General features: G+C 43.8%; 1 protein-coding gene across 6 annotated transcripts in view; it reads left to right on the top strand.

The window, feature by feature from the left end:
- The window catches only part of CREB3L2 (cAMP responsive element binding protein 3 like 2), a 117,588-nt gene that overhangs the window by 19,918 nt on the left and 72,690 nt on the right, over positions 1-24,980 (top strand). For 2 of the 6 annotated variants that reach the window (XM_029232938.1, XM_029232939.1), the window contains exon 2: positions 20,779-20,904. The exons of 3 other annotated variants lie outside the window; for them this stretch is intronic. In XM_029232938.1, the coding sequence (XP_029088771.1) occupies positions 20,779-20,904 (126 nt within the window). Of the gene's footprint in view, positions 1-20,116; positions 20,527-20,778; positions 20,905-24,980 lie in introns of those variants that run through there. One more of the 6 variants, XM_029232942.1, reaches the window with a different exon arrangement.

The following is a 24,980-nucleotide window of genomic DNA, read 5'->3' as shown; positions in this document are numbered from 1 at the left end:
CTTTAAAGCTGAGATCATGAATTCAAGTGGGTCTGGGAACCTCCTGGAACCTCCTGCTCTCCAGGATTTGTAGGTATACTGCACATGTGCATTTTTCATCACATTTTCAAAAGGTATTCATGACCCCAAAATGTTAAGAGTTTCTGTCCTGGAGATTGTACTTCTAAAGTGGAGGCTGAAAGGGGTCAGGTCTGTGCACAGCCAGTGTCCACTGCCAGCATCCTGTGTACGTGGATGAGACCACCCTGCCCCCGTGATACCCCCTCCTCCCCCCAGCATTCCAGAGAAGCCCTACCCCCTCTTGCTGCTGTGCACTAATTAGACTCTGACTGCTGACAGGTGGGCTTACCACCCAGGAACTAAAGGAGCTCTTTCCCCAGAAACTGCATTGTTTGTACCTTAAACCCTTTGTCTTTGTTTTTTGGGAAAAACACATTTTATTTTATTTTTTTGAAGAATACATAAAAAAATGAGTGGCTTACATCATAAGCCAAAAAAAAATTCTTGCATATTAAAGACATTTCATAGTATTCTCAAGATACTGACTCAAAGGAGGCAAAAGTTGAAGCTGCCTTTTCTGACTGTAAGTGGAGGGGTCTGGCCCATATATTCATTCATCACAGCCAGGGCTAAACCCTAGTTTGCCCTTATTTTTTCTCCTCTACTTCCTGGTCCTCCCACATCATGAATTCTTCTCTACATCCATGTTGAATTTTATTTGACTTCATATTATGTATTTCCTTTAAGCCATTTAAATCATTTTTGAAACATGGTAAACGTAAATACATTTTAAAAGCACAGACCTTCCTAGAATCTGGGCTTAGCCTAAGGCTGGCTCACTCCTGACCCAGGCACAGTCCCTAAAGGACGCTGGAGGCATTGGCCTGGGTTCCATCTCCCCATTCCCCACCCCGGCTTCCTTCTTCTCATCTCCTTCCTATCCTTTTTCTCTTTTTGTGTCTTTTGCTCTCCTGGGCCTTTCGCTTCTTCTATGACTGTGCCCTAACTCTGCCACTGTTTCTAGAGCTTTGCTCAGCCCTGATGGTATGAGGACCCCAACTCAGGGTTTGGAATCTGTTCTTAGATCCTCCTGCCTCATTGCCAGGACTTGTGGTCTGTAGCTGATGATGGCATTCTGGAGGCTGTCACATTAGTGGTGTGCATTGTTAAGGGGGGACTGGAAATTGCAGTAATGACTTTCCAAATCTATGCAGTAGCTAGAGACCCAGAAGGGGTCACATTGTGGAGTAACTGGGCCAACGTATAAATAAGGAGCAGGAGTAGCCAAGGGATGAGCTAGTCACTCTAAGAGGTCACTGAGGAATTTCACTGGTTAACAGTGGAAAACTTCTTTCCTATTTTGCCTTTCTTGGTTTTTTTCCCCCTTCAGTTGAAATACTCGGGACCTCCAGGTCTAATGGTTCTGTCACCTACACTGAGCAAGCCTGGTCCACTGGTTGGGGAAATCTGGGTCTAGTTTTGCTAGTTACTGGTGTCTGTAATGCTTGACTCTGGGCACCAGCAATCCTTCGCACCCCTTTCTCCAGTTGTGTTCGTCCAGGCCTAGGGGTGTGGCCCACGAGTCTAGGTTCTTCTAACTGGGCCTCCGGTCACCTCCTTGGCTGACCTCACCCACAAGTTGCTTTAGGCCCAGTGAACCCCCTGGAATAGGAAGGCTCCTGCTGTGACCACATCCATTGCCTATAGCAATGGTTCTTTGTCTTCGCCACACGTCATGATTACCTGGGACCTAGTGCCTGGGTCCCAGCCCACGCGATTCTGATCTGATTGGTTCTGGGATGAGGCCTGGGCGGCAAGATTTTTTTTAACAGCTTCCCTGGTGATTCCAAAATGAAACCAAGGTTGAGAGCTGCTGGCTGGGGGCTTTGCTACTCGAAGTATGGTCTGTGGACTGGCATTATCAACATCATCTGGGAGTTCGTCACTGGTGCAGAATCTACTCCAGAGTTTCCAAATGATAATCTGAAGATCCACAGCTCCCAGCTGATTCCTGTGCACGTTCAAGTGTGAGAACCAGTGGTTAGAATGTCCTGCTGCCCCTCCTGTGAGGGATAGAACCCCCAACCTGGAACACCGCATCAAGTACTGATGCCAGGTCAGGCTAGATGGACCCCAAGAAACTGACTTGCCCCCCATGAGCCTTTCCTGGGGGTCAGTTCTACACCTGGATTAGGCTCCCTCCCTTTCCTGACTAATCCCTTCTCTACCTGTCTCCTCAGAAGTCCCAACATGTTTCAGTGACAGGGATACAAGGGTCTATCTAGGCAGCAATCCTCTTCTGAAATTGGAGGCCAGTGGAACTGGTTGCAGTGTGTGCTTTGGGATGTCTCGGCCTGATGGCCTGACCTCGTGGTGCTTTGCCTGGTCAACCTGGCAGAGTTTGCCCCGTCCTGACCCTAGGGGGTGGAAGTAGAGAAATCAGACTAAAACAAAAGTTTCATGAAAGACAATGGAAAAAAAAAAAAAAAACCATGCTAGAGGTGGGATGATTAGAACAGAGATGACAGGTGCGAAGCACAGGCGTGGCTCTCCCCTCTGCTTGCCTGCAGCAGGTGCCTCCTTTTGGATCCAGCTCTTTTACCTTCTGAGCTCACTCAAGACCCTAGTCCTAGTTCCCTGGTTCCCACCCTGCAACAGGGCACTCCAGGTAGATACTGCCAATTCCTCATGTTTTGCACTTAAGATACAACTACTTTGAATTTTCTTTTTCCCAGAATAGCAAGCAGCATTTACTACTCATATGGTGATTCTCGGGTTTCTTAGCACAACTTCTGAGTTCGAGTTCTCAAATACCCTCTGAGATGCCCTCAGCGCCCTTTGCCTCAATTTGCCGCTCTTGTACCTCTCGGCCCTCACAGGCAATTGGTAAAACGAATGCACGCGTCTCGGAGATGGTCATTCTTGTCTCCATCCCACAGATCTTTCTGGGGCAGCGCTCTGCCCAGCGCTGCAGGGGGCTGGGACTTAAGGAAGCACGAACTTAACAGGGACCCAGCCCCCTTCCTCATTGCCTCACCCCTGCTCAGTTCCTTTCCTTCCTCATCACTTGGTGGGAATAACAGTGGATTTGGGTCATTTAGCTTCCTGATCCCCAGAATCAATGCCTGACCAGGGTCCCCATTATTTGAACACAGTGTGACCTGACTTACTAACCTTCATATACCGTCAGGGCTGTCCATTACTACCTTCCTGGACCATTGCTTTTATGTTGATTTGAGCTCAGGAGTCAGGCAGGTAAATGAGGGAAGCTGATCTGGGAGATCCTAGGGGTCAGCAGGGACTGGAGAGACTGGGAGAGCTTGGGACCTGTTCAGCAGAATCTGCAGCCCCTCAGCTCCAACAGACGGTGCCAGACAGGAATTTGGACCCACTATTGGCAGATGATCTAGCTTTCAAAGAAGCCAGAAACACAGATTTTTGTGTAAATCTCTTGCTTTTTAAAAGTTGCCCCCCTACGCCCCGCCACCAAATTAAAGAAATGAACACAAAGTAGAGATAAATCTTTACAGGGCATTCAGAGATAAATCTTGGACTCTCAAAATTGACAGAAATTTAGCAAATGCTCTAACCTGTGTAAACTGAGCTGCCATCATCCCGACTCAGGCATGGCTCTCCCAGGTTGTAATTTATCTGTGTTTTACACAAAAAGTGTGCTGTTTCTGTACCCATAGGAGATGCTTCTGAAATTAGAACCAGAAATGGCATCAGGACATTTTATTTGCTTTGTCCTGCCTGCCTTTCAAGCTCATCTTTTCCATTGTTAAAAGTCTGTTTTAAGAGAGATTGTTCTATCTGACCTTGATTTCAGTTCTTCTGTAAAATGCTTTCAAGATTACAAAAATGTGGCCAGAAATCAGGTCATTTATATTATATTTTGGATTCATTAAGCTCAATAGTCTCTGATTTAATTTTATTTATCTTGGCCTCATTTGCTTCATTTATAAAGTGGAATGATAAATACCCACTGATTTCACAGAGTTGGCTTGAGGATTAAATGAGATTGTTTATGTGGAATCATTTTAGAAAAGGTTGAGTCCTCCCTAATTGTGAAGTATCAAGTTCAAATTAAAAGGCACTGTTGGACACTGCTTCTACATTTCTTAAGCAAAATAAAACAAAGTTTATTGGTGTTGTTACATATGATTGGTCACCTATCTATCTATCTAGTGTCTTCAACATGAAAGTAATATCAAGGTATTACTGATTATTTGGTTAGATGCCCAGTGGGTTATACCAAGATTCTTCCCATAGTCACTACCTGTCATTCCCTTTTCTGAACTCCTATAGGCACGATCTGTCTCCACAGTTTTATTTTGAAACTGTCGTGTTGTTGCATAACCATTTCATTTGTGTGCTCTGGGTCTCTGTGAGAACAAAAATGGAGATGCTGCTGCTTCAATGGTTGCTGCCACTGAAGCATTCTGCTCCTGGATCCTGTGGACTGAAAAACCTAGGCAGGGTTTATTGCTGACCCTCCATTCTCCCTGTTGGTAGATTTTGAGAATACCTGCAACCCCATCTCCATGCAGCCTTCAGTGTACATTGAGGGCAGAGCGAGGGGGAGAGGGAAGCTGTCAAGGATGGAGAGAGGCAGCTGGGCAGGGGCCATGGACCAGTGCATAGGCCCAGGGAGTGTCTTTAGACCTGAACTTTCCCTACAGCAGCCTCAGTTCTAGAGGAATAAAGGCAAGTCATTCCAACCCACCCCCACATCCTTTGGCCGTTGTGTTTGACTGTGGTTGGTTGTGTGTGTTGGTGTGCACCCACAAGAAGGCAGTGCTGCGGGCTGCATAGCTTGTGGCATTCTTTTGCCTCCACCCTGTGGCCTCTCCCACCCCCACCTGTCAGGGCTCATGGGAAGCATATGTATTCTCTCATCGATCCCTTTCCTACATGTTTGAATTACCTGGGGAGACTGAAAAAAAAATACTGGTGTCTGATCCCCACCCAAGATTAACTAAATCAAAATGTCTGGACATGGGGCACAAGAATTTTTATTTAGAGCAAAAACTTTTAGTTTTTTTTTGAAATGAATTTAGACTTACTGAGAAATAGAAAAAATAGTGTAGAAATTAATGTTAACAACTCACATGACCATAGTATAATTATGGGAACTAGATTATGGGAACTAGGATACAAGATTATTAATTCATGGGCCGATATTTATTCAGATTTCACCAGCGTTTCTACTCATGTATTTTTTCAGGTCCAGGATCCAATCCACAATCCCATATTGCATTTAGTAGTGATGTCTCTTTAGTTTCCTCCAATCTGTGACAGTGTCACATTCTTTCATGATACTTTTCTTGACACTTTTGAAGATAACTGATAATTATTTTGTAGAACATTCTTCAATTTGGGCTTGTCTGATGTTTTCTTAGGATTAGATTAAGGTTAGGGCATAAGAATTTTTTAAATAGTTCTCAGATCAGGTCTGTATTTATCCAGGAGGTCTGTGATATACCATGTAACACATAAAAAAATAAAATAGAGTCAGATGAATAGATTGGTGGGTAGATTTGTGGTCAAGAAGGAACAATAAAATGTTAGTGGTAGAATCAAAGTGGTAGGCATACAGTATTCATCATAAAATTCTTCCAACTTTGCTCAGATTTACATTTTTCAAATTAGAATACTGGGGAAAAAAGTTCCCCACTTCTCCAGATGATGAATTTGGGGCTGATGCCACCCAAGGCTTGATGGTGGAGATGAGTAGAAAAAAACCACGTCTGTCCTCTGGGAAAAGAGTGTAGGGTCAGCAGGTTTTAGCACATGCCTGGTAGCTGGGTGGCCATTGTATATATAGAAAAGTCACCCCAAGAAGGCCCCAGAGAGAAAGTAGGTGAGAGCAGACTCCTGGCTGAAAAAATATCCATGTTGAGCTCCAAACTTGATTAATTGGAATTCTGAGTGCCATCGATTTACGTATGAGCATAGAGAAAATAGATGTTTTTGAAAGATGCTGACTCTTGTATAAGAACATCTGGTTCTTACATACGGGAGCAGAGTCTTGGAGCTGGAGAAACCATTGAGGGTCATCTGGTCCAGCCTCCCACTCAGTGTCTTTCCCACTGGCCCTGTGCTGAATTGCGTTTGATTTATGCAGCGGGACAGAATGAGTCTAAGGTCACTGTTTTGAGGGTGAAATCACTTTTAATTCCAGCAAATGAATGCAGTTTGAAACAGCTTCCCTAGGAGAAAAATAAAAGCTGTTTTGTGCAAGGCTTGCTTGCCTCACTCCCCCCTGCTATTTTAAAATTGGGCGTCAGGAGGTGAAGAGTGCCTTACGGAGAAGTGTGTTGTGTGATGCTTCTGTTTCACTTCTCACTGAGTCATGGGTCCCGGTCCTCCCTGAAATGGGCAGAATGAAGTCTCTCTCTAACTTCTCTGCTCCCCAAACTTCATTCTGCTTTTAAGGGCTACAGAAGCAAAGGTCCTTCTGTTCTGCCTGTGGGGCTGGGGAATAAGCGACAAAGGCCCTTTAAGAGAGAGAGAGAAGGGCGAGAGTCCTGCAGATGTGAGGTTACAGTGTCTCAGCCAGGCCCATGGGAGCTGTAGCCAGCTTATTGCAGAGGCCTGAGTATGGGGCTCATTTGTGGGTTCTGGAAAAGAAATACCCTGCTGATTATGAGTAACTCGAAGCCTCCTTCCCAGAGCCTCTTGGGCTCACAGAGAACGCAGACAGTCTGCTCTCCTGGACTTATTGGAGCTTTGATATGGATTTACTCCAGCCCAGTCCTGTCTGTACAACTCCTGGACTTGCTGAGCTTGATCTGTAACCTTTCTCTCAGTTTCTACACCTATTAAATGCAGACAAATTCAGTTAGTCTCCAAGCTCTTTCAGGGTTTACAGTAACTAATTTTTATAGTGCTTTACAGTTTATAAAATCCATTCATAGATGTTCTTTCCTTTGAGTCACATAACCTAAAAGGGTTTGAGTACCTCAGAGCTCAATGCTGAAATGTCATCTCTTCTCACCCTGTAAGCATTCCTTGGGCAACTCCTGTTGTGTCGATTACCGTCTATATTATGATAGGCCTATAATTTATATCTTTAGCCTGGATCTCTCTCCAAGAACTGATGATCCAGCTTGTCTCTCCACTGGGCTATCTATCTCAAAGTTTCCTCCACGAAATATGGTAAAGACTGAACTTATTATACTTCTTTTTCCGAGGCGCCACCCCAAACCTGTTTCCTATCCCAGCACATGGGACAGTCATCCACCCACTGGGACAGGCCAGACACCCAGGAGCCATCCTTGATGTCATCCTCTCCCTAAACCCTCGAATCCAATCTGTCACTCAGTCCTGTGGACTTTCCTCCTAAATGTCTTGACTCCATCCACTTCTTTCCATCTCCTGGGCTGCCTTATTAAGACAATGCAACCCCCATCTTTTACCAGGACTACTGCAGCAACCTATTAACAGCTCTCCTCACATCTCTTTTGTCATCTTTCCTTCCCATCATCCCCAAATTTGGAAGAAGTCTTTACAAAAAGCAAATCCGAATAGGTCACTGTCATTCGTTAAGCCCCTCAATGGCTTTCTATTGCCGTTATGATAAAAAGACAATCCCGGGCTTCCCTGGTGGCGCAGTGGTGGAGAGTCCACCTGCCGATGCAGGGGGCGCGGGTTCGTGCCCCGGTCCGGGAAGATCCCACATGCCGCGGAGCGGCTGGGCCCGTGAGCCATGGCTGCTGAGCCTGTGCGTCCGGAGCCTGTGCTCCGCAACAACAACAACAACTAAAAGACAATCCCTAATAAGGCCTGCAGCTCCCTCTGTGGTTTGACTCCTGTAGAGCTCTGCCCTGGCAATTTGTGCTCCTCTTTTTAAGTTCTTTAAATATACTCCTCCTGCCACAGGGACTTTGCACGTGCTATTCCCTCTGTCTGGAACACTCTTCCTTCCCTCTCCCCTTTTCCCAGTTAACTGCTGCTTAGCCTTTAGATTGACCTCAAGCCTAAAAGAAACTCTCCTGGCAATTAGAGATCTGGTTCCTTTCTTTCAGAGGAGTTATAACATTTTATCTTTTATATTCATTATTTTGATTGATTGACATCTTCTCTCTCATTAGTGTAAGTTCCAGGCAAGTAAGAATCTGTTTGCTTTTCACCACCGTTGTACGCCAGTCCCCATCACACAGAAATATTTCTTCAGTGAATGATCCCAGTGGGGTAGGTAGGGCAAGCCTGTTCATTCATATATATTTTTTTTAACACAAGGAGATTGGTTTTTTTGAAAGGCAGACACTTGGCTTTATTTCTTTTATTTCTATTTTTATAATAGGGATGTTTCTGCCTCCAATCGGTTCCTTCTTCCATCATTTCTTCTTCCCAGCTGATTCCAGCTTCACCCCAGCAGTCAGTAGTGAGCAATCGCTGGTTTGGAAATGCTCCTCAGAACATCAGTGCCAACTCATAAAATGTTTTTAGATTGCTAGAAACCTTGTGAAAACTTGCTTAATTAACTAATGGAGAATTTAACTGTGAATATGGATGGGAGAGTCATTAATTAAAAGCTCTGGATGGATAACTGCTTACACAATAAAAGTAGGATTTTAAGAGGAGGGTTTTGAGACTGAATTGTGAAGCTCTGGCTGACTGAGACCCCTCTTGCCATTCTCACGTTTTGCCTGCATGGCATTAGAGAAAATGCCCTGTCCCTTCCAGTGTCTCAGATCCTTCCTATTAGGTCTCTGAGCACAGCAGTATATCTCGTGCCAGACGGGCCCTCAGCTGCTGCTTTTTTGACTTTGAACGTGTCCTATTATCTTTTGCTGCTGGACTCCTCTGGGGAACACGAAGAATAATTTACTCTAGCCGTGCTTTCTTCTAGCCACCAAGGGCCATGCCGATCTCCATTGTGTTCAAAGAGAAGAGGCACCTGTGGGCCACTGTCTAGGAAACTCTGTGTTTCTTGCTGTCATACTAAACTGACTTAGTAAAAGCTTATCAACTTTGAGCATCTCACAGCCACTGTGAGCTTCTGGATTCAGGGAACAGCCAGGACCTCCGCCCCTTAGGACCCAAGTCTTCTACACAAGAACATTTGTGAATAGGGCTCTTTACAATTGAGTTCGTCGTTAGTTGAAGGATTTCAAACCATTTCAGTCCTTTTTACTAGCCTGTTTCTTCAATTTTCTGCTGTGGTGTGTATGTGTGTGTTTTCTCATGTACAAATATTTTCACAAAGGCCCCTTCTCTTGGCATTTGGGGACATTTACCAAATCAGACAGGTGGACTCTGTTGCCAGGATGTCCAGGTGGGAACTTGCTGGTGTGAAAATACTCACTGTGTTGATTGATCCACGGTGTATCTATCAGCGACGGTTATGGACACCCGGTGTTTAGCTCCCTTAGATGACTGTGGAATTCAGAATAAGAAATTTGTCTTTATTCTAGATTCATTGTTTTGTTTTTTCTTATCAAGAAAAACTGGTATTATTGTTCACTACAGAAAGAATATTACCCCATTACAGAAACTGAAAACTAAACAAAAAAGACGTCTCTCAAAAACTCAGCCTCCCCCTCAACTGCTGCTAACTTCTGTTGCATTAGCATTCAGAGATATTTTTCTATGAATATTTCTCTTATATGGCTATGATTCATATTTTTCGTATTACTTTTGTGCCATACTCTTTTATATTCAATGACAGACGTTAAAAATTTTTCATACTTCTTACCTATTACTAAAAGTTTTAATGCCTATGTTTCATTCATTGCGTGTATATTTTATAGTTTCTTAACTAATATCCAAGTGTTAGAATTTTTTTCTCTTTTAAATTGGTTGGATTAATTTTTTATAATTTTAGAAAGGTGAAAAGAGCCGGAATATGCATTCTATGGCTTTTTGTGACATTCCGGAGAAGTCCATGATTAAGGTCAGAAGAACATATGATAAGGTGGTTTGCAACTGGGAAGGGGACCCAAGGCGTTTGAACTGCAGGGAGTAAGGACTCAAGTTCTGCATGTACCCAAACGTCACAGCGTTGCCACAGAGACGTCAAGCTCTGCCGTGTCTGCAGCTTTCCTTAGTGTCCTGTGTAATAACTTGTCTGTCATCCAAAACTTTAAAAAAAATACATAACTCAAATTCTGGGAATAAGTGGACAACTTTAGGCCCTGTGTAGACTTGATTATTTTCTTTTAAATTTGTGTGTCTCAGTATTTCTGCTGACCTAATTCAGGAACTGTGTTCATACTGATGCTGAAAGCATTCCATACTCGAGGCTTTTAAAAAAATACGGATATTCTGAAGTGTCTCACACTGGGGCCCTCAGTTTTAAAGTAAGTGCAGTATAGGTGGATGTGCGCTGCATAACAGTTCTTCTGTCAGTTGGAGAAATAGCTGGAGGAGAAGTCTGTTCTTAGAACAAGGCACAGGCTGTTGGTTCCAGACATTCTTTCTTGCTGGAGGATACAAATGTGGTGTTTAACGGCTGCTGGCCCCATGCCTACTCTCCAGCCCTAAGGAATGTGCTCTGTCTGGGCCACACTCCCAGTCATCAAGGCAGTTACTGGGGGGAGGGAGAAGCCAGCCCTACAGGTCCTCAGCCTGAGCTTTTCCTGCCAGAAGAAGGAATCTGTCTGTTTTGACTTTGGACTTCCCACCCAGCCCCTGCTCCTGATCCGTGAACTGTCCTGCTTACACGGGAAGCCTCATTTTTCTTTCTTACAGTTGCTGTTTCTTCATGACAAGTTCTTCACCTGAATGTAATGTTAAAAACGGAGTTTAGAAGAAATGTTATTTGGTAGAGAGGCGTCACCCTGTTCTTCTGTTAAGAGATGTGATGAGTAGATCAATTCCAGTATCTGGTTTCTGGCACATGCCATGTTTCTGAGATTGCCTCTCTACGTTTCACATAAGAGGAAGAGAGAGAAAGAAAATTCTAAAACAAAATAGCTTATCCTTGAGAATTCTATTTGGGCAATTTGAGTGGGGAAAATAACAATAATAATGGTAACATTTTGTGAATTATCTCATTTAGCTCTCAAGTCAACTCCTGGAGTTAGGTTTTATTTTTGGCCCCATTTTACAGGTGAGGAAACTGAGGCTTGAAGGGGTTAGGTAACTTGTTCTGCTCATGAGTGATAGATGGTGTCCCAGCGCAGGCAGCATGAATCCAGCGCTGGATGAGACTTTAATCCCCACAAAACGGTGCCTTCAAGGTCAGTAGGCGAGGCTTATGGAAGTTTTGCTTCTTAGGTTATTTTCCCCTAAACTTTCTATCTTGAAAAATTTCAGGCCTGAGAAAAGTTGTAAAAACAGTACAATGAAGGCATATATCCTTCAACTAAATTTACCAATTGTTAATATCTTACCATATTAGCTTATTTGTCTTTCTGCCTGTGTATGTGTGTGTCTGTTTTGTTTTGTTTTTGCTGACCCTTTAAAAGTTAACTGAGACATAACGTTTCATCTCTAAGTAAGTTAGTAGATATCTTTGAAGAACAAAGACCTACTCCTAAAAAACCTCAAGGAAAATTCTATAGGTTCAAAAAACTTAGCATTGATTCACTGCTGTTTTCTAATGTGTCCATGTTCAAATTGCCCAGTTGTCCCCAGAATGTCCTTTATAGCTGGATTTGTAAAAAATCCAGTATCCAGTGAAAGATCAGACATTGCTTTTATAGTTTGTAATCTTGATATCATGCACATTCTCTTCTCAGACTAGGAATGGTTTGCTTTGGCTTAACTAAAAGACCAGGGATTGTGCTACGATTCCAGATTTTCCTTTCCCTCCTGACTAAGCAGCCTCACAAATGTCCTTATTTGACACATGTTGTTTTACTGGGCACCCTCCCTTCTTTCTTCCTTCTCTCTTCTCTGCTCTGCTTTTTTCTTGATTCTTTCTTCTCCTTCTTTTCTCTTTTTTCCTTCCAAATTTTCTTTTTTCCCTTCCTCTCCTTTTCCCCGACCCTTCCCCCCACCATAATATACACAAGACTTGTTCTTATGCACTGGAATTATTTTATGCTTCTATCTGGAAACTGATGGTGTGGCAGGTGGGAGCTGCAAGATTAGATCTATTCCATATTTATGGGTTGGGATACAGACCAGGTGATGGGGTTGAAGAGGGTGCACTGGGGGACTGACCTCAGGTAGACCATGTTGCAGAGGCTCACAGAGCTTCCTGGCACCGCATGAGGCTAAGAGGATGTGGGAATGGCCATCTTCAGTCCAGGGAAGCGTCAGCAGTGGAAGTTAGGGAGAGGATGGGTTTCACCAAGATGGGAAGAAATGGCATGGTGCTGTACTGGAAGAACTATAGACTTTAAAGTCAGACAGACAGCTTAAAATAGCAAGACTTTACTAACTAAAGTAGAGCTGTGTGATCTTAGGAAAATTATTTAACTTTCTAAGTCTCATGTTCTTTACCGACAAATGGAAAGAGTAATATTTGTCTTGCAGCGTTGTGTTGAAGGTTAGGGATAATGCATGTTAAAGCCAAGATCCTAGTACACAGTTGGTGCTCAATAAACAGCATTTGCATGGCGTTAGGTATTTACATGGTGTCCCAACAAGTGGATGGAGCATTGCAGTGAAGGGAATCCCTGGTAGGTGATGGTTATAAGTTCATGCAGGTGGCCAGTATGAGGATGACCTGTCAGTGGGTAGAAGAAGATACTTTGGAATGGAGTTCAGGGCAGGCCTCCTGTGGCTGGGAGGGAAACTTGTAAGGCAGGTTCCAGGGATCAGAAGCACAATTCCATGGGGTTTGGGATCTGGAGGAGAATCCAAGTACCAGAGCCAAACTGTCCCATTAGGTTCAAGTGAATGGCAAGGGCAATTTGCTGTTGAGCCATCTGGAGCATCTTTTATTTGGGGTTAGCATTAGTGGGGAACTGGGGGCTTGGGTGGAGCCACTGTGGGAGGGGGGCTTGCACTCAGACTAAGCCTGGGGTGTATTCTCTTTTTAGAGCTGCTATTGATGTGATGACATTATTACATTAAAGAGGCTCTTTTCTTCCTGGGTACTTGGCCCAGATTGTCACTAGGTAGATGATGATACCTTGATAATAAGTCCAGAGCCCAAACTGTTGGGCTGATCTAGGTTTATTCCCCATCCGTCTTAGTCAGTGAGAGTTGCCATAACAAGACACCATAGACTGGGTTGGTTAAACAACAGACATAATTTTTCCCAGTTGAGAGAGAGAGGGGGAGAGGGAGAGGGAAACAGAGAGGGAGAGAGAGGGGGAGAGAGAGAGAGAGAGACAGAGAGAGACAGAGAGAGAGAGAGAGAGAGAGAACAAGCCAGCAAGCTCTCTGGTCTCTTCTTATAAGGTCACTAATCCCATCGTGAGGACCCCACCTTCATGACCTCATCTTAACCTAATTGCCTCCCAAAGGACCACTCTCCAAAAACATCACATTGAGGGTTAGGGCTTCAACATAAGAATTTTAGGGGGACACAGATTTTCAGTCCATAGCCCCCTCCTTCCATGCTCCCATTCCCAGACACTTGAGAATCTGTATGTAATGATAGATGCTACCTTGAGGAGAGTGTTGCTCATATGTCTTACATGGAAGCAGAAAAATTATTCAGAACCACAGTTCTTGCAGCTTGTCAGTAAAAAGCCTTTAGAAGGGAGCTCCAATTAACTCTCATATTAGTTCTTGCTTTTTACCTCCAATTTTTCTGTTTATAATTTCCTTATTTTTATTATTTGTCACTCCAGAGTCATGAAACTGGGGCAAAACACGTTATTGCTCGTTCTTTGTAAAATCTCCAGGTTAAACTTTCTATGGCCCAAGGTGAGGCATTCTCCACTTCTTTCCAAAAGATTAGTTTATTCCAAGCTTTCCCTCTTCTATTTGAGCCTGGCAAGAATCAACAAAAGCTTCTTAAATATTTATATTTAACACCACGGATAAAGCCATGCCTTTCCCCTGAGCACAGGTGCATCCAGTTTTCTTTGTTAACTAATTTGCTTTTGTTTTAACTTGCTTTCTGAAAGAGCAATAAATTACAGTCTAAGCTTATTAGGAAATAGGTTTTTTTTAAGTATTTAAGCAAAATATACAATCAAAATAACATATAATCTATTTTACAAATTATAAAGTAATGTAGATGAGGATATAACTTAAGAAGATGGAACTAGCCCTATGCTTCCACCTTTTGGGAGAATTTCATGGCTGTTCACATTTGTACCTGCTTCTCTGGTCTTGTGTCTTCTTTGACTCTCCTGCCTTGGTTGACTGGTACCCTTCCCACCCCCAGCTCCCTAAGTCCCTGATCCCATCAGTGAACATCAAGGCCCTTCCCTGGAGATCAGTGGTTCTTCACGTGTGCCCCATGGACCAGCAACAGCATCTGATAACTGGTTAGAAATGCGTATTCCTGCGCTCCATTCCAGATACGTTGAATTAGAAACTCCAGGAGTGAGACCCAGCCATTTGTGTTCTAAAGACCCTTCAGATGATTTGATACATACTTGACATGGACTGAATGTTTATGTCCCCCCAGAATTCCTCCATTGAAATCCTAATCCTCGATATAATGATATTTGGAGATGGGGCCTTAAGGAGGTAAATGGGATTTAGGCCCATATAAAAGAGACCCCAGAGAGAACCCTGGCCTCTTCTGCCATGTGAGGACACAGTAAGAAGGCACCATCTATGAGGAAACAGGCTCTCACCAGACACTGAATCTGTTAGCATCTTGGTCTTGGACTTCCCAGCCTTAAGAACCATGAGAAATAAACAAATTTCTGTCATTTATAAGCCACCCAGTCTATGGTATTTTCTTATAGCAAGCAGCCCCAAAGGACTAAGACGATGCTAAAGTTTAAGAATTCCTGGCCCAGGCTAGGAGGTTAGATTCGGAGGACTTATCTCCCAGTTGCCAATTTTGGCATAGATAACAGTACTTTATTTTGCTCCTCTTCAGGTATAGAATCATTTTCAAGTGGAGTGAGATTTTAGGGTTGCCCTGGTCAGTTCACTTTACCATAGGAGAGAGTTTGTGCCTGTACAAGGCTTCGCAGACAGTCAGTTGCATCATTCAGACGGGAACCCAGGCTCCTTGCTCCCAGGCTCCCAGCCCTGACGTGGGCTGCTTACTTCTCTAAGACTGTTTAATCTTTGCTTTCTGAGCCCAGGATTCTTTGTAAGGTGGCCTAAGGAAATATTCCAGAAGCACCTCTGGCATCAGCCTAATCACCTGTGAGTTCTCTTAACATTTTAATAACAATATTCTAGGATTTCAGAAGTAGACTCCAAAACCTCGAAATCAAGTGGCTTTTGTCATGGATTTCCATTTAATAATTCTAGAGGAAAAAAGTCAAATGCTTAAACTAGCAGAATTCCAAATTTTTCTATCCTTTTTGGCTTTTGTTCTCCTATAAAATAGTATAAACATATCTGTGCATTCGCGTGTGTGTGTGATGTGTGTTTGAGAGAGAGAGAGGAAAGAGAGCAAAATTTCTATTTATGGGGAAACTGTTAAGTTATCTGAAGAAGCCGTGATTCCTGGAGTGGCAGCAGGTGGAGCAGTTTGTGGGGCACTGGCCACCCTGGTGTCCCTTGTCCGCACTGGTTTTGGAGAGATGTGTATTTCGAGTGCCTTCACTTTCGGCTGTTTCCTCCTGTTTTGTTTCCCCTATTGGATAATCTGTGGAGTGGATTTTACTCATTACGGGCTGTGATGCTCTGTAATCTGAAGGAAAGGGTAGAACTTGAAGCAGTTTGTCCAGATAATTCAATGTCTGACTACCCTGCACATCACACCTGTTCCTCTCCTTCCCTCCCTGGAGGCAGGGGAGGCCAAATAACGCCTTTACCCGCATGATCTGGTTTTTCTGGATGGCTTAAAATTCTTGTGTCTGATGGGTCCATAGCCTCAGGTACTTGCGTTTCTGTTCTGAGTGTGGGGAAAAGATAAAGACCTGAAGAAAACATTCCCCTGTCAAAATACGTGATTGATTTTGTTGTAGCAGGTGTTTTGGGGCCGGGATACAGACTTGCTGGTAGATTAAATACATGGGTTTCTTCATGGTTACTTTAAAGAAGATAAGGGGACTGTTTAGACTCTCTATGATTTGGTTCTGCTGGAAGTAGAAACAAGTAAGTGGTAAGTACTTATTTTGACTTTGTCATCATTTGTTCATTTTTATTTTTTCTTTCTTTCTTCAACAAATATGCCAAACACCGAGCAAAATAGGCTAAAAAGACCCCCACCCCACCAAAACTTAGAGGGGAATGACCATTTCTATTTTAAGATTATAAAAACACATCAAGTAACACCTGCACATAATTATGCTTGTATCAGAAATTTAGGGAGGAGGATTTCAAACGATCCAGGGAAAAAATTAGGTAAGCTCCATGGCCAAAGACTCTAATATAGTTTGTAAAGGATGAAGTTAGAAGACAAGTTAAATTTAATCTATAAAAAGCATGAACACTAAAACAAAGACAGGGAATAATGACACCAGAGTGACTAGAGAGTTTTCTGGTGAGCTCAGATTTCAAAAGAATGTGTCCGGAAAATAGAAAGGTTGACCTTTATCTTAGGACAAATAGAAAAGTCCTGTGGACTGTTAAATTGTAATAAGGAATACCAACGTGAAGTATGAGTTACCAGAGAACTAGAGAGAGAGAGGTCCAGTATAGATCTTTGAAAAGTGAAAAGCTTGACATTAATCGCTGGAAAACATCTAGAGCTGATGGTTAAACAGGTTCTTGGGGGAATAGAAGAAAGCAGTGCTGGCTGAGTGGTAGCATGGATTTGCTAAGAGGTACTCAAGAGAATGTAGATTCTGGCTTAAAGCCATAGGAGAGGGGGTTCTTTAGGAGGGCTGTGTCTGTTCATCTTTCATATCAGCAAGTTAGAAGATGACATAGATCATATACTTTTTATGACTTTCACTGGGGTAGAAGGTTCTGGATCAGGAAGGGGAGTCAAGGAGGGGCTGGTGTGAGGGAGGGAAGGAAGGAAGGAGAAGTGGAGGACAGAAGACTGCAGGGACTCAAAGCTGCCAGGGACTGCTCATATGCCAGAATCAGTATTCACAGTCCCCTTGATGGGTAGGCAGGCGGGATATGCAGGCCAGTGGGAGAGAAAGCAAATATGTACGTGAGCGATGGGGAATGGTGAGGGTGGGAGGGGTGGGAATTCATTTATTGAGTAAATATTTATGGAGTACTTACTTTGTGCCAGGTGCTGTATTCTGGGCGCTGGGATGCAGCAGTGCAGCAAGCGATGGAGGTCTGGCCCTCGTGGAGCTGACATGCTAGTGAGGGAGAGAGTAAACAGGAGAATTAAATGAGTACATAATTTCTCAGGAGGTGCTAGTGTTATGGAGAACAATGAAACGAAATGGGGGGTGGCTTGTTTCCATAGGGTGGTCGGGAAGGTCTCTCTGATATAGTGGCATCTGAGACAGAGGCCGTGAAGATGAAGGAATATTAAACCCCAGTCCTGGGAACAGTGGTTCCTGAAGGTGTGTGGGCATCTGCGTGGAGGCACAAGGAGGCCTAGTGTGTCTGAGCAGAGACAGCAGAGGGGGTGGGGGAATGATGCCGGAAGAAGAGGGAGACGGGAGGGGAGGAGGGAGGGCCTGGAGCCGGCTGCTCATCAAGTGAGAGTCAGGATTTTGCTCAGAGGAACAACAAGATCTGAGAATAAATAGAGTACTTCTATATGTCAGTCTTCAGGTAAGTTCCAAAGTCAGAACCACAGCCAGCCAGCGAAAGTTACGAGGAGATGGCTTTTAGTTCAGTATGTGACAGTGTAATAAGTCACGCTGCTCGGCTCAGCCATGGTCCACGCAGCTCTGAGAGGGCTTCATCTTCAGGCTCTGCGTAGAGTCTGGGTTTACATTTGAAAACCTCCAAGGTCCCTTTTGACGCGAGCATTCTCTGATTCTCCCCCCTTGGAGGACAAGAGTTTCTTGACTTTGGCCATGACTTTTGATGGGCTGGAGGATGGGGGAGCAGAGCAGGGGCGTGGAGGTGAGTGGGGGTAGTGGAGGGCTGGAGACAGGTTCCTGGAGACACTGGGGAGCGGGTTGAGCTTCTGGGAAAGGAGCTGTGTGGTTCAGTTAAGTTAGGGCATCAGTCATAGAGGGGTGGATGGGCTGAGTGGTGGGGACACGAGGAGGGCGTCATTGTCATCGTAAGATCGGATGAGAGAGGCCTGGATGGTGTGCTGGGCAGGGTGGGGGAAGGGGAATGGGGGATGGGGATCCTTCAGCAAAGGATGATGCGGTGAATTTCCAGGGACTGGAGTGTGGAGACAGCAGTCGAGGTGGCAATCCAGAGGTCTGTGAGAGGTGCCCCTGGGTGAGATGATTGGGGAGGGGCAGAGTTGAGGCCTAGGGGCGGGTCCACAGAAGGACTGCTCTGAATGTCCTCATAAAGGACCTCCTCCAGAGAGGGCAAAATGGGAAGGTGAGATTCCCCCAGCTTTTGGGCCCTTGGGTGTGGGCAGTGACAGCTGACTCAACCAGAGAGACTCAGACTCATCTTTGCTTTGGCTGTAGAAGGGGAGAGTCCCCGTGGTGGTGTTTGGCGGCCGCATGGCCTGTGCAGAGTCCTAACCACTGGACCGCCAGGGAATTCCCTCTTTCCCTGGTTTTAATTCAGAGGATTTATATACTTTCCCCAAAATTGCAGCTTAATTATATACTGGCCTGATCGCAGGGGACTAATCAGTGGAAATTGGGAAAATTGGGGACAGTCAAACCTTTAAAACGTTTTCATCTTTCCCCTCCAGTTTATGAATAATTTGGAAGAAGGAAGTGAATTTAATACAGAACATAAGGTTCAATTTAAATATTTATTTCTTACTCAAGTAGCAGATTTACTTTTTAAAGCCACATTTCTTTTGGAGTAAAAGATAATTTACTTTTAAGTTTAAAATAATTGATAAAGAAGATTATATTTATTTGTTAAATAAAATGTATGTTTGACTTTAGTAGTGGTTGTGTTATGCAAAACTGTTCACAAATATGCACAATTAGCTGTGTTTCTGTGAATTTTATATAGTTCCCCTCCTGATGTCTTCACACAAGTATGCTTCACGTTCAGAGATGATTGGTCCAATGATGTCTTTTATTGATAGTTCCGAACTGACATACCACAAATCCTAACCATCATGTATTCCTGCTTCTTTCTTTTTCTCTAAGTCATGGAAAGGCTTTGGCCAAAGTCAATAAAATTTCAGTTCTTTTGGTAGAATTGCAGTTTGCACAGCCACTTCTTACTCTCTTTTATTCTTTTTCACACACTCTCTCTCCCCCTACATATATGTGTATTCATAAAAACTTATTTTTGATTTTAAGCTTCTTTTCTCGTGAGAAGTCTGTTAGGAGCTCAGCACTCATTGTCACGTGGAGGCAGTGTTATATAACGGGAAATTCATGAGCTGTGTCATCACACAGATGGTGGTTTAAATTCTGGCTCCAGCACCTTCAAGCCATATGACCTTGGCAAGGTAATTAACCTCTTTGAGCCTCAGTTTACAGCTCTGTAAAATGGGCCTAATCATGCTCACCTAATGGGGCCATTGTGAGAATTCACAATATAATGTGTTAGAAGCACCTATTAAAGTGCCTCCCTAAGTGGAAGTTACTGCTGTTCCTTTTGTTTGTGTTAGAAAACTACAATGGGGATATGAAGTAATGGGAATTATAAAAACTAGGGAAGGGGAAGATGGAAGGGAAGACTTCTGCAAAATAGAAGGGAATGGAGTGAAAGTGAAAAGTTATTGAGGTGAGTATTTTACCATTTGATTTTTCTGCTCTACTGGTAAATTCAGTAGTAAAATTACTTAAAATTTTCTAAATATTGTACCTGCTTCCCTCACTGGATGGTGAAGGAAGCATTTTACCTATAGGATAGTTTAATTTGGTCTTTCTGACTTTGAATTTCATCATGATTTCATTCACCCAAGTTTGTAGACTATCTGAGAAATCATTGTTCTGGTTCCCTGTTTTCAAGGAGTTAAATGCCATTCAGACATATGTTCATCTCTTCCAAAAAGTTTTTGAGAATGGTGTATGAGTTTTTGCTGCTAATAACTGAGTAATAAATTAGTGATTTAAAACATACAACCATTTATTTAGCCCACAGTTCTGTGGACCAGAAATTCAGACTCAGCTCAGACAGATAGTTCTGCTGCTCTTGGCTGGGCTCACTAGTGAGTCTGTGACCAGTTGTTGTTCAGCTGGGAAGGTCTCCTTCTGGAGCATGGCTGGTGATGAGCTGGAGGAAAGAGGATGGGAGTGGTCAGGGTGCTGGACCGTGCGTCTCCCATCACCCAGCAGGCTAGCCCTTGTTTGTCCATACAGTAGCTTGAGTTTCCAAGAGGGAGACTGGAGGTTCCAAAGATTCTTGAGTCAAGTTCTGTCCAGTTTCAGAAGTTGGACAGTGTCACTTCTGCCACATGCTGTTGGCCAAAACAACTCAAAAGGCCATTCCAGAATGAATGAGCAGAGAAATAGAGGCCACCTCTCAATGGGAGGAGCTGCACGGTATTGAGGACATTTTTGCAACCCACCCCAGGTAAGGACTCTACAGTCCTCATTGATAAGTCAATTATAGTTTCTTGGAGTCAATATATTCTTCCTCAAGTCTACCACAGTATTTTCTGCTTTACTTTTTGTCCTTTTTGGTTTTTGCATGAAGTGGTATTCTGAAGACTGAAAAAAGATGCTTAAGTTATTATTTCCCTCATATTGCGGCCAGAGCTCAAGTTTGTAAAATGCTGTCACCAGAAGGTTGACCTTGACCCTGGCTTGATTTCATCCCTGACAGATCCACTCACCCGTACCTAAGCAGTGGCCAGGCAGAGTGGGGAAAGTCAGCTGGATGACCTCGCTGGAGGCTGCTCAGGTGACCCAGGTTCAAGAGCAGCTTCTTCATTGTCCTCTGATGCAGAAGGTGTGTGGGAAAAAGAGCCTCCCCACTTACTTAAACTGGCTTTCTTGGAATATTTAGACATTGCATTGCAGCAAATGCTAAGCAGATAAGTTGGTTCCTTAAATAAAGTTATTTTGAACTCTTTTAAATCCATCAGATGATCTCAAGCTGCTGGGTGTGTTTTGAGTAGCCAAGGAGTCATTTTCCGATCATTTTGAGGGAGTAGAAATTCCAGTCATTTTCTCCAGATACTAGACTTGAGAGCTCAGTGGTTTGTCTCTAAGTTCCAGGCTTAATGGGGTTCTTTTTCTTTTTTTTTTAAAATAACATGAATGCTCTTCTAACTTGTGTTAGACCATCAGGTTTGTTACCTATAGCCTTGGCCTTGTATGCCTTGGGTAACTCAGACTCCCTGATTGTCATCTGACCTGTGAATTCTTAACTCCACTGTATTCCCACTGACCCCAGGGAATTGCATGAGCAAGGAAAGAAGAGGAAGGGTCACAGAGCTGCCTGTTTCCCTTAGTGACCATGCAGGTCAGGTACAGTGATGACCTGGATTTAGGAGAAAACCAGGAAGTGATTGATTCAGTTTAACAGCTCCTCAAGATTTAAGTGGGTCAGGCCAAGTATAGAACATGCCAGACATGGTACTTCCACCTTCTGGGAGGAGATGCTATATTGTGATCTTTATTCCACCTTGTATTACAGCAAAATTTAGTAAGAGCTCATCGGAAGTGTTTTTGCTTGTTGATCATTAATACCTTGGCAGAGGAAAGAGGTAAAGGTCGTTGCATTCACACTCTTCTTTTATACCTAGTTGTCCTTTTACAGGTGTGTAGGAATTATTTGGATTAGCAAAATATTCTTCACTTTCTAAAAATGAAGAAAAATTATCCATCGTCATTTGAATTTAAGAGTTCTTCATTAGTTGAAGGGATGGCCTGGTTGTTTAGGTTGCAGTTGCTGTATTTTTTTCTGGAGGGAGGTAGTCAGGGCTGAGTTGACGTTTCATGGTGAAGGGTGACCCTGACTTGTATAACTAGGCAGCCCCGTGGATGGTCAGGAGGTGGTATAGAAGGGCAGGGAAGGCAACAGGGAATGACTGTCATTGGGTTTATCAAGAATTTATTTGGCTTCTGCCACGTCTAGGCACTATGTCAGATCCTGTGGTCACATCCTTGAAGAGGGGGAAATAGTAAAAATGCACAAGTGATAAAGGTAGTAAGAGAAGTATACGTAAGGGGCTCTAGGTGCACTTTGGGTGCATGGTGACATGGATGAGTGGGAAAAGGCTGGCTTATGAAGTCAGAGTTTTCTAGGAGGAGGAGGGAGGGCAATACAATTCTGGGCTGCAGAAATCTTGTATCTAAAGTCAGACAGATATGATGAGTGCTGTGTTTGGGGAAATCCATGTCATTATGGCTGGCTAGACCAGAGCAGGGCCTGTGCGAGTGGAGAGGCAGGAAGAAAGAAAGACAACACATTTTGAGAATTTTAATATACATCGGGGGGAAATTGGATTAAATTCCCACACACAGTTTTTAGAAAGGCCTCTATTTTATATAATGAAATGCTATTCATCTTTATTTTTTTTATTTTTTATTTTTTTTGCGGTACGCAGGCCTCTCACTGTTGTAGCCTCTCCCGTTGCAGAGCACAGGCTCCGAACGCGCAGGCTCAGCAGCCATGGCTCACGGGCCCAGCCGCTCCACGGCACGTGGGATCCTCCCGGACCGGGGCACGAACCCGTGTCCCCTGCATCGGCAGGCGGATGCTCAACCACTGCGCCACCAGGGAAGCCCGCTATTCATCTTTAAAAGCAGCTCTTCAACAACTAGGTTAATTGAATTTGGCCCCTTTCCTGTAAGCAGAGGATTCCTTTTTCTAGAAAAAGGTGAAGAGATTCTTCCCACCCTGGGGAATGTTATTTCACCTGTTAGAATGGTCTGACTTTTCGGGTGCAACATTGTACTGTATGTACTGATTGTAGCATTCAGAACCTGGATTGTGAAATATGAATTAAAATGAAATACTTGTCATTGTTATTTTTTGCTGTTTCAATGTGACATTTCTGGATTTTTGGCTTCTCAAAAAATATTCAGCATGGCACTCTGTTTTGTGGCTTGTCAGGGCCCCCTAAATGGAAAATGTAGAGTGATATAGCAGTCTGCAGGGGGCTGGGGTGGGCTTGAGAGCTTTTGTGAATAAGAGAAAGCTCAGGTTTATATGGAGGAAATTTAAAAAACGGTTTATAATTTAAAATGGTCAGTTACATTGAAATCGTACACTCCTAGGTATATCTTATTCTCTTTACACAATGACCGCTTTTTAATTTCATTTTCCGCTTATAAGCAAGAAACGACTGTAAGTGATTATAAGGCCTTTTGGGGGCTTTCCTGACTCGAAATTTTAAGTTCCTGGCGTGAATTAACTGTTCAGTCTCACCACCAAATACCTGGCGCCTCTTAGCACTTGGGGGCAGCGGAACCTGAGTCCTGGAATCACATGCTTTGGTTAGTGTTGTAAGCATCCAATTAGGAATGATTTCAAGTGCATTGAAAGGTGCAGTGAGAGAAGAGAAATCATGCTTGTAGCAAGGATGTGAATGCTCCCAGAGACCCGTCCTCTCTAGCTCTGGGAAATTATTTAATCTTTCTGAGCTGCAGTTTCCACCTTCCTATGGCATCTGCCTCTTTGAGTGGGGTTCTAGTGTTACCTGCAACATTTCAGTTCTTTTGTGAAAATCTGAGGCCAACATTAGCAGACTGACATTTGAAAACCCTGGTGGTGGGTTTCAGGGGTATCTGTGACATTTTCTGAACTACTCTTTATTTCAAATTATTTCCTAATTAGAACAGAATTTTAATCAGAAATGGTAAGTGAAAGTGCTGGGTGCCTTCACCCATGTATCTAGACTTAATAAGCATTTCTGAATCTGATGTTTGTGTTAGCTTGAGGGGCTTAAGGGGAGATGAATGAGGTGGCAGTGCTGAAGAATGAATCCTAAAGTTGTCATTGTCACACTTATCCTGTGGCTCTTAAGAAACTACAGTGTGGCTTTGCTTCTATCCAACAGGCCTTTGCTGCTTGCTTCTTAAAGGAAATGTCTGTGAACATGTGCTTTTTCTGTGCCTGTCTGATGGCTTCTTACTCTACGAAGATGGAAAATGGGCAAGGATTTCTAGAGAATTTCTAATGATGGCGTGGTAGTGTATGTGTTTAACCACTTACAAGAGGCTGGCCTGGTGAGAATTAGGGGTCAGGAAGGTAATTGGTTTATCATGGCCAATTGTTTACCTCTAAGTATAGGGTAGGTAAAATGGTAGAAGAATGGTGTCTTTAGCAGTGGCTCTGTGGGAGGAATGCTGTGCTTTATTTGATATTTAATAAGAACCCAGACGCCCGGTGTGGGGCACAGGGTGGGGAGGCCCCATCATCACAGATGCTGGTTCCCTGCAGTATTAGAGCAGGGACACCATGGAACAGGCTTTCCTGAGTCTGGGTTCTCTGTGGCCAAGAGTGTTGAATGACTAAGTACATCTGTGCTTAGGCAAGGTCTGCAATTTTCCTTCCAGTCGTTTGTAGGTTGAGCCCTTGTCCCAGTTTGCCTGAGACTGAGGAGTTTTGTGAGATGCAGGATTTTCAGTGCTAAAGCCAGGAAAGCCCTGGGCAAGTTAGGGCAGGTGGCTACCCTCCCTTCCAGCCCCACTGCCCGTCTCCTCTCTATTGCCTCCACTCACTGCCACGCAATACAGTGAGCCTCCCGACAACTCTGTTCACTGTTTCCAGGGACTTGGCATGGTGGTGGGCGGGGGCCTGGGGAGCTTGGCAAAACAAACGACCAGTTTTTAAAGATAGGGGCGCTCCTTAAGTAGTTCAAGCTTAAGTCTGCCTGTCTTTGTAGAGGGTGACACCACCCTGCGATGCTCTGGTTATTTCTTTGCAGTACTTTTCCTTTTGCTGAACATCTGTGAAAATAGAAGATGGGGGCTACTGCAGTTAGAGCAAGGGGCAAACAGGCCCCAAGTCTACAGCCCCCTCCTGATTCCCCTCCTGCTTCTCCTGGAGAGCTATCCACTGTCCCCACCTGCAAG

This window comes from Monodon monoceros, unplaced genomic scaffold (assembly GCF_005190385.1).
Source record: "Monodon monoceros isolate NGI ecotype Baffin Bay Population unplaced genomic scaffold, NGI_Narwhal_1 Super_Scaffold_2, whole genome shotgun sequence".
In the NCBI taxonomy this organism is placed as follows: Eukaryota; Metazoa; Chordata; class Mammalia; order Artiodactyla; family Monodontidae; genus Monodon; species Monodon monoceros.
Note: the sequence above shows the minus strand (reverse complement) of the source record. Positions and strands in the feature narration are given on the sequence as shown.